This window comes from Callospermophilus lateralis, chromosome 14 (genome assembly GCF_048772815.1).
Source record: "Callospermophilus lateralis isolate mCalLat2 chromosome 14, mCalLat2.hap1, whole genome shotgun sequence".
Lineage (NCBI taxonomy): Eukaryota > Metazoa > Chordata > Mammalia > Rodentia > Sciuridae > Callospermophilus > Callospermophilus lateralis.
This window is the reverse complement of record NC_135318.1, coordinates 6,888,585-6,904,639: the sequence shown is the minus strand read 5'-3', so window position 1 is coordinate 6,904,639 and position 16,055 is coordinate 6,888,585. Positions and strand designations below refer to the sequence as shown.

Sequence of the window (16,055 nt, the reverse complement as noted above, 5' to 3'; positions counted from 1 at the left end):
TTTAAAAACAAATCTTTAAAAGCGTTGACATTAAATTGCTCCTTTGCAAATCTGATTTTTAGGAACAGAGGATAAAACACTACAAGTAGAGTACCTTTAAATGACTCATAATTACGCAAATGCATGTAAACTTGGATGTGCAATTAGGCAGCTCATTATGCTGCAAGGTAACTACTTGCCTAAAGACATGGCCACTCCTTCTGGCTCTCACTAGTTTCTCTAGTCCTAGGATCAGGATCCTTTTTAATAAAGACTTGGCTTTCAGGATTTGAAAATATGCACTAGTGCTAGTGGGTCTTTCAACTGATAGTAGAGGAAAAGTTGGAAAAAGAAATTTTCTTTTAAATTTGTGTTGTAGAGTTGATCATCTAATTTTGCAAAATCCCATTTCCCCCTGAGAAAGGCAAACTGTACAATTAGAAAAATTATCATTAATCATAATAGTGTTCCATTACTTACAACTGAATTCAGTATGTATTTACTGTATATAGCTTTTTTTTGTGTGTGTGTGGTGCTGGGGATTGAACCCAGGACCTTGTGCATGAGAGTCAAGCACTCTACCAACTGAACTATATCCCCAGCTCTACCTATATATAGCTATTTTACTATGTATATTTATATACAGGTTCATCATCTCTTATCTACAATTCTCAAATTCTGAAATTTATTTTTGTAACTCTCTGGTGGCAAAACCTGACCTTACCTGACCTGATCTGAATTATTAGGACTGAAACCTGAAACGAAATGGAGAGGCTCTTGCTAGCCTTTTTTTCCCCCCAAACTAGTGGTGCAGTAATATGGGTTCTGATGCAGACATGATGGTGGATTTGACTGTGGACCACTGTCCCAGGTTTCACCCAATATTTTTGTATATGGCCCTGGGAACTGAAGCTAGGGCCTTGGACATTCTAGGCAAGTGCTCTACCACTGAGCTGCATAAGTGTTGTATTATTCACATCTTGGGCAGCTGATAGTCTTGGTCTGATGGTATCTACTTCAAAATTGGTTCTTCTCCCTAAACGAGTTGGGACAGCAGATAAGAGGCTGCATTATAGCTGAGACCTTCCCAAAGTCACCTCGATAAGTATATATTCTTTTCATGTTTGGGGACCAAGCATTTCCAGTTAGATTGTTGATCAGATTATCATTGTTCCTTTCTAGCAATCTGATGAGTCACTTTTTAGTTTTTTACATTTATTCTCCTGTAACTTTAGGAAATTCTTAAAAGTTAAAAGTGGAAGGTCATTAACAGATAATAACTTTAGAGTAGAACAATCTCCCAGTTTTCTGAACCAAAATTCTTAAGGTACATTAAAATATAGATAAATAAGCAATAATCAGTTTTGGCTAATGGATAGAATATAGCAATTATTTGATGACATATAGGAAATCTAGATTGATTGGTTGGTTGACTTGGTGTGCTGGGGATCAAACCCAGGGCCTGATGGGTGCAAGGCATGCCTGTACCTCTCCACTGCATCCATCCCAGAGAACCTGGAACATTTAATGTGATAATTATAGTCCCATCTGTGGTTAAAACAATGTTTTCCTCAAGTTGTAAACAAAATTTAAGAAGTAAATTAATATATTTCCAAGAATTAGTTGAGGTTTAACACACTATGGCTTTGTAGACAGCAAGGAGTTTTTGCACATTAATATGTGGTCAGTGTAAGCACATCAGAGTTAAGCCCTCCTTGTTGGTTAAGGTGACCACTGTTTTTGCAGCTTTATGGTAGACCTCTGAGGAAAACTCTAGTGCAGATAAAACCTGCAGTTAATCCCAGTCTGAATCAGTAATTTCCACTTCGATATGTTGTTTTTCTCTCTGAAAAGGCATAAGGGAAATATGATTAATAAAGCCAACCACTAGTTTTCATTTTGTTTTTGATGGAAATATTTCCTCCCATAAAATTTAATGGTTATGAATTTGATTTCAAAGATTAGTTATCATAACAAGACCTGTCTCCTGAGAGGCAGTTTAGAACAATTTCATTAAAACCAGGTAGCTAATCAAAAAGAATGGATCGTTATCAAAGAAGACTATATAAAAATAAATTCAGATCTGGTCTGATATTTTGTTACTCCTACCCCTCACCCTCAAAAGAAGTCAGTACACAGTGCAGTCTTTCATTTTCTTTGAAGCCCATGTTTATGACTGCTTTAAAGATGAAGCTGCAGTTGCCAAAAACCACAGATTGAAAATATTCTAAAAATAATTATATCTGTACTGAACATGTACAGGTATTTGGGGGATTATTAACCTAGAAATGACTTTAAGTCCACAGGAGGATTTGTATAGGTTATAAGCAAATATTATGTTAGTTTGTATGAGGAACTTGAGCATTTGTACATTCTGGCATCTGCTGTAGTTATGGCCATTCCCGAGAATACTGAGGGTGAAGTATTGTGGATAACTGGTGTCCCCTTGCATAGGAATCAGAATAGATCTAAATTCTACCAAAACCCTTAAAAAAATACTTTTGCCAAAGAAAACCTTCTACATTTTAGTATCTTGTATATATGAAATTCATATGTGCCCTGTATAATATGAATGGGTTTATTTGTTCAAATATATACTGAGCATCTACAGTTTGGCAGGTACTGTTCTAGGTGCTAGAAATCCAGCACTTAGCAAAGCAGACATAGTTTTCACTCCCCAAGAAGACTGTGTCTTGGGTCATGATATTCTAGAAAAGTGATAATAGTGTGCTTTCATACTGTCTAAAAGAAAATCTTGCTGTTTTAGGTAGTAAGCATCATCTGGTAGAGCTTGGCTCTTACAGATTTATGACTGACTGACACCCCCCGTGGTGGCAAGTGCATGCATGCATTTGTTCTCAGAGGCTGCCTAGTGACATTTCCAGCTTGCCTAAGTGTTCATTCAGACCTGAATCCTTTCAGACACACTTGCCTCTGCCTAAGTGCAGTCTCAGTTCATTGCTATACATGATTCTGTGATACACACGTGTCACATACACACAGGCACACACCGTTCTGCTGATTTCTTTCTTCTCCATAAAGGTTAAGCTAGGTTTTGTACTCCTTCAAAGAGATCATAGTCACATGGCCAGTGTTCTGGTTTAGTAAGTGCTTTATATGTAGTAGCATTGGGTGTAAATATTTGTTGACTTCAAGCTGCTGTCCTAAAACTGCATAATATAGCAGGTCCTTTAAAAGTGTTGTGCGTTGGATTTTTAAAAATACTTTGTATTTCTTGAAGGTTTGTCTTTTATTGAGTCAAACCACTTAGTGTGTCAAATCTTGTTTCTTAAAAATGGTACAAATTGCACTAATACGAAACTTCTAAGACTCCTTTTATGCTCATTAAGACTTAGTATTCATGTTCATGAGCCCTATACCCTTTGTGGTGGAGGCAAAATAATATAATTAAAATTAGTATGGCCATGTCTAATGTCTACTTTGTTAAATTGAAGAGAATGTTATCAGGGGCTGTTTTCCTTTAACTCTTCCTCCTGCCTCTGTTCTCAACGAAGGTTAAGCTAGGTGTAATGATTTCCATTATGAACCGGGTTTTTTCCTGTGTGAATAATTGCTGCTGGGATGGGCAGGTAGTTCGTCAGTGGAAGTCCCTCTGGTCTGTGCCCAGCGTTCTCTTGGCAGCAGCGTGTCTGCTCCATGACCCAGCAGACTTGCCTTGGAGTGAGCGTCGATCTTGAGGGTGGGCATTGCAGAAAAGATTTGTATCAACAAAGAGTACTCAGCAATCACAGAGTTAATGGAAATAGTGGGATTACATGTTTTGTTAGTTGGTTATAAATTCTGTTCAGGCTTTAGTTCTTCAGCCTTTCATTGGGACAACTTGTGGGACCTGGCCACATTATGTTACATTTGAAGAATTTCATGTATGGAAAAAAGTTTTGGGACTGGGGATGTGGCTCAAGCGGTAGCCCGCTCGCCTGGCATGCGTGCGGCCCGGGTTCGATCCTCAGCACCACATACAAAAAACAAAGATGTTGTGTCTGCCGATAACTAGAAAATAAATATTAAAATTCTTTCTCTCTCTCTCTCTCCCTCTCTCACTCTCTCTTAAAAAAAAATTTTAAATAATTATTTTTTAATTGACAAAAAATAGTATATATTGTATGAATCATGTACAGCATGTTTTGAAATAGGGGTACTGTGCATTGTGTAATGGATGTATTAAACTAGTTAACATGCATTATCTCACACTTGTTTTTTGTGATGAGAACACTTAAAGTCTCTTAAAGTCACAGCAGTTTCAGTAATACAATACATTGTTATTAACTATAGTCTAGGATTTTAATTTTTTTTTCTAGTACTGAGGATTGAACCTAGGTCCTTGCGCATGCTAGACAAGTGCTCTACCACTGATCCACTTCACCAGCCCCTACCTCTTGATTTTATTTTGATTCAGGGTCTTGCTAAATTGCCCAGATTGGTCAAACTTGTGATCCTCCTGCTGCAGCTTTCTGAGTTGCTAGGATTACAGGTTACCCCCACAGAGCTCCAGATTTTAAATTTTTAATGAATTAAATGAAGCAGGCTGTAATAATGGAATATAATTAAGTAGTTAGTTGAAAAATCTTAAAAGAAGGTAATTCTCACTTGAGACTTTTATTTATTATGAGTGATAAATTTTTTTAAAAAACAATGATATACAAAATATATTTTTGCATAATTCTAGTACACCTTTGAGTGAGGGAGGTGATGGATGAATGGGTGGAGGTCATAAGTACCTGAATTATGGATCTGCATTTTGACAGTTCTAATGTTAGAATATCCATTAATATCTTTGATTCTCAGACTGAGATTTTTTTTCCATTATCTACTTGTTCATTACCTGTTGTTATTTTTCAGTTTTTCTGATATAAATAAGAATTTAAAATTGTATTTAAGGAAATGGTTGTAAAGTAACTAAGTCTGGACAGATGTGGCGAGAATGTGCACTTGCTAACCTTTAATAAACACCCACAGGTTTTGGGTCCTGCTCCGCGGTGGTGTTCCTTCTTAGACAACTTGACAGAAGAATTAGAAGAGAACCCAGAAAGCACAGTTTATGATGATTACAAATTTGTCACCAAGAAAGATCTTGAAAATTTAGGTAAAAAGAATTATAACATCTTTATGAAAATTTTCTCACTTTGTTTTAGTTTTGAACATTAAAGGTGACTGGGTCAGCTTTATCTAATTTTCAAAATCTTCCCTCTCTATCAGATCAGATATTTAAAGTGTTATGAATTGCCAAATTTGTAATCTCTGCTTAGACAAAGTTTTAGGTAAATTCAATCTCCAGATTTTTTTTTCTATATGTTAAAGGAGAAATGATTTCTTTGAACATACTAGCCATGTATAGAAAAATTACATCAAGAAAAGAGTGACTTTTTTTTCCCAAGTGCTAAGTTGCAAATAAGGTTTTGAAAATATTTGCCTATCATCCAGTTAGTACTCACAACCCCACAGAGTAGGTATTATTATAATTCCATGTTATAGATAAGGAAGCTAAGCACAGGAAGATAAAAGGAACTCTGCAAAGGGTTCTGTGTTAATATACTTCAGAGTTGGGACTTAAACCCAGACCCCATGCTTTTTACCTCAGTTAGGCCAGTCTCTTGGAAGGGCATATTTATCCTATTGCCCAGCAGTCCTTTGTAGGATAAAGAGGGTAGATTTTGCTAATCTTGTTCTGTTGTTGGCAGAGAACTACATAGCAAATTATTGAGAGTAGGAAAACTTAGAGGATCCCTTCTCCACAAGTCTGGGCAACTTCATTGCCTTTAGAACAATTAGATGAAAACAGCAGTTGAATATTAAAAGAATAGAGTCATGTAATAATTAGATTAATTGAGCAGTTCTTAAAGCATTATTTATAACTTGTATCTCATAGCAGTTAGTCCAGACAGAATCATTTTATACCAGTTAACACCAGAATAGTTATTTAACTTTTAATGTGTCTAAAAAGGAAGGAACAATATTCAGCCTTTAGTAAATGACTGATGAATGAAATAGGGTGACATAGCATTTTCTACAGAATTACCTCCAATATAAGTATCTCCAACATAATTAATCTTTGTAATGTCCTGTGTCACACTCAGCTACACCCTTAAGTTGGAGGGGGAAAAGTCATTTTATTTTGTGGATTTTTTTTTTTTTTTCCTTTAAACTATCTTCAGTATGTTTTGGGTACTTTTTCAGTCTTCACTATGTTTGAGTGAGGAAAGCAATTAGTTATAAGTTTAGATACATTTTGTTCAAATGTAACTTTATTGCCCATTTAAGAAAAACTATAGAAATAGATACATTAGTCAACAAAATAACAGTTATGCTAGAAAGCATGGCAGATGAGTTTGGTGAATGTTAGGTTAAGCAAAGTTCAATCAATTCCTTAACTTGCAAACATCTTAGACCTGTTAATGTGGAACATTATAAATCCTGGGGAAATTGGGAGGGGCATATGAAACATTCCTCAGTTTTTTTTCTTTAGAAGATCTCTCAGGACCAGTACTCTGTGGAGCTATCTTTGGAAAATGCTGCTTCTGTCAGATTATGTTTAGAAATATGAAAAGCTTTCTGCTGTTTTTTAATTTATGACCTTATTTGATACGGAAATAATCCTGGGCTATAATAGAAGTTTTATACACTTAATGTAATAAAGGAAACAGATTATTTTGCTGTAACTTATAATAATAATTTGACAATCAGACCAATCATTCTGAGGAAAGATTAGATATAATCATAATGGGTACAGAAATTTAGGTTGTTAACATGGTACATTTTGTCATAGTTCAGCCCTCTTTTTATAAGAATCCACTGTGAAGTTCCAACTCCTGGGGTTTCATTAACCTAATGAATTCCAGGGAAAGAGTTCTCTGGCCAAGTCTTATGATTACTTTATGAAATCATCCTAAAAAGATATTAAGTATTCCCTTTTTATATTTCTGTACTTCGTATTGTTTTGTACTGCCAGGTGACTTTGCCTAGTACCTGATTTTCAGAGCTGTGGGTATATGTTCCTAAAATTTTGAAATCAGAGTAATGTTTCTCTTAGAAATACAGTTACTTGTTATTATAGAAAGTTACTTTTTTGTAGGTATATCTCATATGGTCTGTCTTTGAGATAAATATTTTTATAACATTATTCTGTGTGAGTATTTACAATTAATAAATAATATCTGTGACATTTGCAGAGAGTCCTTATGTGCCCACCAGTACCACTACTCCAAGTGTAATCTATTAGGAAACCCTACAAAAGGTGTCATTTAAGGCAGGGTTTCCAGACACTGATTGGCAGTGAACCTTTTATGTGTTATGATGAAGTGGGTATATAATGTAGGTCTTAACAATATAAATAAATATATTTATAATGTAAATAAATAATGTAGGTCTTGGTGTGTATAAGTGTGTTTGATACGGAACATACGTTTGTCCACTGTTCTTTCTTGGGAATATTTAATATCTTTTCTACATTTCTGTTGTGACAGTGTCCTTTGCTTTAGGAAATGATGGGAGATTATATTTCTCCTTTGCAGTACAAAGTTTCAACTTATCTGTTGATTACCAATATTCCTTTTTAAGTTAAATTAGCAGAATCCTAAAATCTAAGAATCACTAATATAAGGAACCCTGTTTGCCAATTTTTCACAGTTCATAAAGACCTTTTTTTTAAAAAAAAAAACAAACATTTTTATGCTTAGTAAGATATTTAAAATGATACTAATGAAGTAGATTAAATTTTCTCCATAGATGTTGAAAATTAATAATTCTGATTCCTAAATTTTACACCAAAGTGAAATCATATTACAATCAAGATGTTCAGTTTTAATCAAGGCTTCATAAAGACTTTCCCTCTTCTGATTAACTTTTCCCAGGACTTACACATCTCATTGGATCACCTTTTCTTCGGGCATATATGCATGGATTTTTCATGGATATAAGACTATATCACAAGGTAAATACAAAGCTACAGTTGTTTTAGGGGCTAATGAGCAATCTGTGGCTGTTTCTTCTCTACTTGCACTTTCATAGAATATACTTCTTGTAAGGGCTATGTCTGTCCTTTGGCATAGTAGTCCCAGCATATATGAAACATGTTGCTAAATACCATTCTTTCCCTAATTTTTTTCTCCCTTTGAAAAGGTGAAATCGATGGTAAATCCATTTGCTTATGAAGAATATAGGAAAGATAAAATTCGACAGAAGATAGAAGAAACACGTGCACAGAGAGTCCAATTAAAGGTAAAGATTGTACATAACCATTGAATTTATTGGAGAGGAAAGCTAATTTCATTTCGTGTGTTCTTCCTAGGAAATCTGCCATCCTTTCCGGTGCTTTTTGTTTGTCTTTAATTTACATATTTTATTTATACTTTGGTATGTTTTGTTCACTATGAAGGTGGACACTCTTCTCAGTCTTGCCATTATGAACTCTATGGGAATGGAGTTGTCAGAAATAATATAAAATGCCCAATATTGTCACCCCTACTAAGAAAATCCCATGGTGTTTTTCTGACAACTGCAGGTTCGCAGGCTGGATCATGGGAATTCTCATTAGGTTGTCAGGAAACAAACTGTACCAGTTATATTGGTCAAGCGAATTTAATATAAATATTAATCAGGTGTTAGAGAACACTGAAGTGTGGATAGGAGAGGCAGTTACCACTTCAGAGCTGTGCAGCAGGGAAGAAGAGAGTCCTGTGGAAGGGAGACTCAGGCTTCTGAGGAAGGGCTGCCAGCTGGTCCCTTTGAGTATAATGAGGATGGACTCGACATATTGGGAACTGCAAACGGGCATCCAGCACCATTGCTGGAGCCACCTGCTGCTTCCATGGTACTGTGTGATGCCAGCCCTGGCAGGAGCTTTCTGTCTGGCTGCTCTTGCCTTCCACTGTCTCTGGTCACCATTGATTAAGTTCAGTCACCAAGTCATACGAATATTTATAACTGAACATTGGTAAAAATACCTGTTTGTGTATGTATGTGTATGTAAAATATGCATGTACCCTTACAGGATAAGACTAGTGACTTGTTTGCTGAAATTACCTCAGTGTTTCTTTTTTCTTTTCCTCTGCTGTTTTAAAATATGTGTATGTTTGTGTGTGGTGCTGGAGATCACGTCAAGGACCTTGCACATAGAAGGCAGGTGCTCTCCCTCTGGCTATATCCGCTACCCTCAAAAAGTTTAAGAGGGGTTCTTTTGCTCTGGCCTTTTACACTACTTGTCAGAGGATGTGATGTGGAACATAAAACACTGAGTGCAAGAGGACAGTAGATATCCTGTAGCTACCGGAGAGTTGTCAGACTCACATCTAGAATTCCTTTTGAAATCTATCATGTGGGAACAGGAAACCGTACAGTGAGCATTATTAGCATTTTATCATTAGCAGTATTAGCATTTGAGTTAGAGGCTTCATTGCCAGCTGGCCTCCTGTTGATCAGGATGAGTCCTAGGCCCTCTATGGCTAATGTAGGTCAAATACAGCATCTCCCCGTTTATTTTCCACATGCTGGGAAAAGGCATATGGAGGGCACACGCTCCCAGCAGCTGGCAGAGGCTGCCATTTTTGTACCTCATGGCCTACCTATAACATCCCTTGTGTCTGTTATTTCTTCTAGTGTAATTGATTTTAAAAATAAGAATTCACTATCTCCTGTTTGTGAAATTATACTCCTTACAGAACTACTAACCTTTTTTAAAGTGAAAATATAGATGTCTTTGCTTTTTCCCCCCTCTTTACTAGAAATTGCCAAAAGTTAACAAAGAACTCGCTCTTAAATTAATAGAGGAAGAAGAGGAGAAACAAAAATCTACATGGAAAAAGAAAGTTAAGGTAAGATTTCATAAAGCTTAGGAAATATTGATAGGTTTTTTTCCCTATACTTTTCTTGATAGTAAGTTGTATCTTTTTGTTGTTGTTGTTTCTTTTTACTTTAAAAATGCATGTAGTTTTTTCTTTTTTCTGCCTATAACATATGCTCAATATGGGAAATTTGGAAGGTAGAGTACTCAGGAGAAGGCTGCCGTGGTCTTCTATCCAGGGAAAGACATCATTAATATTTTAGTGAATTTCCTTCTTGTCCTCTCTTGAAATTATAAACTATAATAACAAGCACTGTAATCAAAAATATAATAAAATATTTATCCTGGGTATATAAAATAACACAGGTGGTTCCCATTTTGTTAGAAATTCTTTGTGAATATTTTTAATAGCTGTATATTGTCTTATGTATGTCTTATAATTTACTTACTTTTATTGTTAAATATTCTGATAGTTTGTTTTTCTTCGTGCTTATTAGACTTGTTTGTGATTCTGGAGGTAACCAGCTCTTACTTAACCTTTCACTATTGTGTGTGCAGGCTGACATGTACCTGCTGCCTGTCTACCTGCCTTTTTCTGGTGTGAAGGTAGACACACATCAGTTGTACAATGAATGAGGGTTGGCACTTTGCCTAGCTGACATTGTGCAGAAGTGAGAAGACTTTTCTAGTTTGTCCTGAGACATGAAGTCCTGTTTTCTCGTGCATGTAGAGCAAACAGGCAAGGCACAGGTGTGGCTGGGTACTAGCCTGAGTTGTGGGAGCCTAGACCCAACCTTGTGCCCTGGGCCAGCCGTGAGAAGCCCTGAGTAGGTATTTGTCTATTCTGTTCTCTGGTTTTTAACCAGATAACTGAATGCAAGATAATGGAGTTCTTATGCTTATTTTTGTTTCACTGTCCTCTTACCCAATACACAGGGACTTCAATGACAGGGTCATTTCTGGGCATCTCGCTCACTGGTTGTGTGATATTGGGAGGTTCCTGCAGCTTCCCTGGGCCCCAGTTTTTCCATCTGTAACATGCAGGGATAGATGGGGGCATTCTGGGTGCTATGCTTTCTGCATGGATCAGGCTCACTACATCCTTGCCTCCCTCTCTTCCTTACTCTCCTAATTCTCCCAATACATCCCTTCATCCAGTTTGCTTCATTCTTTTAATATATTGTTTGAATCTTAATTTTACTTATTTCCTTAAGTAAACAGATGACTTTTATGCTTCCTTTTTCATTACATGAATACTATATCAATATTGAAAGGAAAACTTACTAGTATTTAAATTTACATCTATGTACTGTGGCTGTACACCTTCCTAACTGGATATGTATACCTTGAAATGTCTAAAACATGAGCGCTTCCTGAAGCATCCACTTTGCTGCTGCTGTTACCCAGGCCTGAACATGACAGGGCCAGGTCCTTTCCAGCTTCCCTGTGTCATTTCACAAGCTGAGTGGAAGTGGTTTTTGTATATACATGTCCTCTAAAAAAGATGTTGATGGATATTTATTTATTTATACGTGGTGCTGAGAATTGAACCCAGCACCTCACACATGCCCTATAAGTGCTCTACCACTGAGCCGCAGTCTCGGCCCCTGTCCTGGAGCTTCTTCAGAGAGAGCGTGGGGCTGCCTCTGCTGGAATGTGTGCACTCCGCATGTGATCTGTGCTTAGGAGTCCTCACCCAGATGGAGTACTGCAGAAGATTGGTCTTGCAGCGTGGTATGCTAGAGCTTTTTTACAAGACCCTGTGAAGATAAAGGTGAAGGAGAAATCATCTCTCTTGCCCCCATTTTCTTTGGGAGGTTTTTTTTGAGGTTGGGAGCAACTGGAAAAGATTGAGAATTCATAGTAACTAGGAAGTAGAAATGAACTTGAATGCTTCATACATGCAAAGTGATCTTCATAGTCAGTGGGGAAAACTGCCATAAAGTGAAGACATTAAAGATCACCCATGAACTAAGGAAGAATCCTTTCTTCTAACTGTAAAGAGTACTTGAAAGAATGGTCAACTCTCTCAGCAGATCATCAGTCTTGCTTTTGAACTGTGTGCTCTTCAAAACCCCAGGAACTCTGATATCTCCTGGTTGTAAGTGAGTATCTTGTGGGGATGTTCTGCTTTGTCTACAACTGAAATTTAATGGAGGCAGACAGTGAAGTGTGTTCCTGAATATCACCAACCCTGATAACATGATAAAAGTCTAGTAAGATGATTACTGCACAATTGATGTTGAACCTGTGGTGGGAAGTGGCCCACCACATAGTGTCAATAAGCGCTGCCTGGACTTTGTCCAAACCTCTAAACTTGGTGTTGTGGATTCTAACTAAGAATTAATACATTGATTCTTTCAACAAATACACAGTGAGCTCTAGGTATGCATGAGCAGCTTCGAGAAGTGCAGGCATCTGTAATCGATTTTGTTTGTAAGGGTTTGATTTGGGTTCAAGCTGTGTCTTTCTGCAAAACTTTCCTTTTTGCCAGTTTTCCATTGTGCTGCAAAGTCTTGTGTAACTGCACCTTTTCTGGATCTGCAGCAGCTCAGTCAAGGCAGTGTGTGAGTTCCCAGGCCATGTGTGCTCTGGCTAGGAGGACATTGTGGAAGAGGCGTCTTAGCCTTAGGAATTACTGAGTACCACTGAGAGTTTATATTAAAGTAGTATCCACCTCTTTAGGAAACAGGCATGTTTACATACAGACATTTGTATGTAACATTAGATCAGATAGTTTTAATATCCTAAATATTATTTTTAATATACTATTTTTAAAGCTTCTTTGGTAACCAGTTTAAAAAAATTATGTGTGTGTAGTTACATTTATACATAATAGTTTTAAAAATAAAACATTTCTCTGGGCTCTGTTAAGATCATTGGCTAATCAGAGTGCGGTGGCACACACCTGAAATCCCAGCAGCTCAGGAGGCTGAGGCAAGAGGATCACAAGTTCAAAGCCAGCCTCAGCAACTAAGTGAAATCCTATCTCTAAACAACACGTAAAAAAGGGCTAGGAATGTGGCTCTGTGATTAAGTGCTCCTCGTACAAAAAGAAAAAAGATCATTGGCTGTCTATTGTCTCTTCCGCCCTACCCTCCCTCCTTTCACCTCAACTTTTTACTGTTGGGCATTTTTTTTTTTTTAAGAGAGAGAGAATTTTTAATATTTATTTTTAGTTTTCGGTGGACACAACATTTTTATTTGAATGTGGTGCTGAGGATCGAACCCAGCGCTGTGCGCATGCCAGGCAAGCGCGCTACCGCTTGAGCCACATCCCCAGCCCGGCATTTTTTTTTTTAAACCAAACCTTTGCTCCCGGTAAAGGCACATTATGATTTTAGTTTTGTAGGTGTTGGGCATGTACACTGTTATAACTATATAAAATAGTATTTCTAGACAGGTAGATGGCAACTTTGTTTCTCTCACATGCTGTGTAGTTATCACTGACCAACCACTAACTAGTTCTTTACTAGATATCTTCGTCTCATCTCAAATCATCTCCATAGGTCAGATATTCTGTTAATTTTACCTTCCTAAAGAAGTTGCTTCTAGGGGCTGGGGCTGGGGCTCAGTGGTAGCGCGCTTGCCTGGCATGTGTGAGGCACTGGGTTCAATTCTCAGCACTGCGTATAAATAAATAAAGGTCCATCAACAAATAATACATACACACACACACACACACACACATATACTTTTCTTTTTTTTTTTTTTTTTTTAAGAAGTTGCTTCTAGATCTTTCTGGACTGATCACCTGATCCTGGGATCTCCCTTCCCATTTTTCTGGGGATTCATACCACCTCACTCCGATGTTGGACAAGGAATTAGACGAAATTTGTTTTCTGAAGGAGTAGAGTTTCCAACCTGATGTTTTATACCCCATACAAGGGGTCTCTCCAGGTGAGAGTATAGTAAAGGTGAAGTTAAAATGCAGTACTCAGCCCTAGTGGCAAAGTGCCCTTGCGTTCTGCTTCTCCCCAGGAGGTGACCAGAGAAGCTGCCCCTCTGAACAGGAGAGGTAGCCTGGGAAGCAGCCAGGAAACCTGCAGGCAGCGAGCATGCTGGGCTGTGTGCCCACTATGGGCTGACTCTGGCCTACATTGTGGCTGCTTGGTAAGCCCTTCAGACTGGACACTTGGGCTTGTTGTGCCAGGGGATTTTCCTGAAAAAAATTCAAATAGTTTTTACTTTGTGACCCTTGTTTACTTGTTCATAGTGAAGAGTGAGGGAGTTAGCGGTATGAAAACTCAGAGGTGGGCAGGCCGAATGTCTGGCGAAGGCCCAACATCAGTCAGTATCTTAAGTCTTCTCTCAGCTGCTCAGGTCCCCGTGCTTGGAGGGTGGCTGTCCCTCTGGCAACTAGCATTCTGCAGGTGCTGAGCACTTGGGGGATGCCGTGATGGACAGGGGGATACCTCGGGCCTCAGGTGCTAACCTTTACATCCTTTCCTGTTACTAGCACGCTTCCCTTGCCCTCACCAGTCCCCCTTCTCTGCCTTTTCTGCTGGGACAGGGACGACAGTGAGACAGTGTTAATGGTAGCCACCCTGCTCAGATTGACAGATGCAGTTCTTTGGACTTTGGTCTGAACACTGCTTTCAGATGTTTTTCACACGCTGCTGGTAGGTGTTGAGCATGTGTGTGTGTGTATTTATAGGGAGATCACTAGCCAGACACTTGTCTACTACTACTACAAAACATCGCTAACTATGCCTTATCCTGCACCCCCCTGTTTTAAAAAGACAGCTGTGAAAACAATTAGACTAAGAAAAGTCCCTGAGGGAACTATTTTTATAGCTAGGTCAGGAGTTTTTTTATTTTATAATTGTTCATCTAAAGCATGCCTATCTTAGGCAATGCAATTTATTTTAAATTGAAAAAAAGCATCTCAAGAATACCAGCAACAGGGGCTGGGTTTGTAGCTAAGTGGTAGAGTGCTTATCTTGTATGTGTGAGGAACTGGGTTCCAGCCTCAGCACCACATAAAAATAAGTAAATAAAATAAAGATATTGAGTCCTGCTACAACTAAAAAAAAAAAAAATTATTTAAAAAAAATCAGCAACATTCTTTTTAACATTTTCTCTCTTATTAAATGTGATTATTACTTTAGTAAATATTTTTACCATTGCTTTTTTTTATTTAACTTAAAGTCAGGGACATGGCTATTTGACTTGAGATTATCTGGATCTTTGGCAGTGTCGCCTTCCCACTGCCTGAGACACTGCCTGACTCCTGATGAAGTCCTCCAGCGTCAGATGATTGTCTATTGTCACACCCTCAACCAGTCTTAAGTGGAGCGTCAGTCCTTACCCTTCACTCGCCCATGCCCTTTTTCCAGTGCTCCCGTGGTGCTTCCTAACACGGTAGCACAGCTGTCTAGTCCAGTCGCAGCAGCGAGATGCTGGAGAGCCATTTCTATCCCTGCTTTTTGTGTGTGTGCCAGGGATTAAACCCAAGGGTGCTTACCTGAGCAACATCCCAGCCCTTTTTATTTTCTGTTTTGAGACAGGGTCTTGCTGAGTTGCCGAGGCTAGCTTTGAGCTTGTGATCCTCCTGCCTCAGCCTCCCATGTCACTGGGATTGCAGGCATGTGCCACTGCACCCAGCTTCTAAACCTGCTTTGAACCCTTGACCCTCCTGTGTTGCCCACAGCTGTAGCTCTCAGTTCTGCACCTCAGAAATGTGCCTCAGTAAGTCTTTCCTGAACAGTGTCTGCCCACCTTTTATTCCCATCACCCTTGTTCAGACCCTGCCTCTTTTCCTGTTTCCTAGGGTGGCCTCTTGGTCTTCCTCACCAGCCCACCTTACATTCGTAGAGCACGGTTCTGTTTGTTGGCAAAGACCCCTGAAGAGCTTCTTCTCCTAACAGTCATGGTGTTTAAAATCCTTGACCATCTGCTTGATCAGAGATGCCTGTTTAAATTACCCAGCTTCTGATGTCATCAGAGGACTTGCCACTCCCTAGTCTTTCTTCACATTTCTGCCTTTTGAAACCCACTCGTCCCTCTAACCTCCTCCCAAATGCCGTGTCCCCTGGAGCCTTCCTGGGTGTCTCATGGGTCACTCCAGCTCTCTGAGCACCTTGTCTGTGCTGGACTTCCTCGTGTGGGGCCTTGTAGCACCCTTGTTGCAGGTTTTTTTTTTTTTTTTTCTCACGAGATTGTGGTCAGGAACTAGATCTTTCCTGTGGTTTTTTCCTTAGCCCTCAGTTTTAGAAGCAGCTTGTAATCAGGGAAGACTTGTTGAAATCTCTCTCATGCATTTTTAGGTAAGGCCTTA

At 38.6% G+C, this 16,055-nt stretch overlaps 1 protein-coding gene across 1 annotated transcript in view; it reads left to right on the top strand.

Annotated features, from left to right (window-relative positions):
* The window catches only part of Nol10 (nucleolar protein 10), an 80,242-nt gene that overhangs the window by 49,402 nt on the left and 14,785 nt on the right, over positions 1–16,055 (top strand). Inside the window, exons 14-17 of the mRNA XM_076833442.1 lie at positions 4,957–5,083; positions 7,848–7,927; positions 8,116–8,214; positions 9,717–9,806. Coding sequence (XP_076689557.1) covers positions 4,957–5,083; positions 7,848–7,927; positions 8,116–8,214; positions 9,717–9,806 — 396 coding nt within the window. The remainder of the gene's footprint in view (positions 1–4,956; positions 5,084–7,847; positions 7,928–8,115; positions 8,215–9,716; positions 9,807–16,055) is intronic.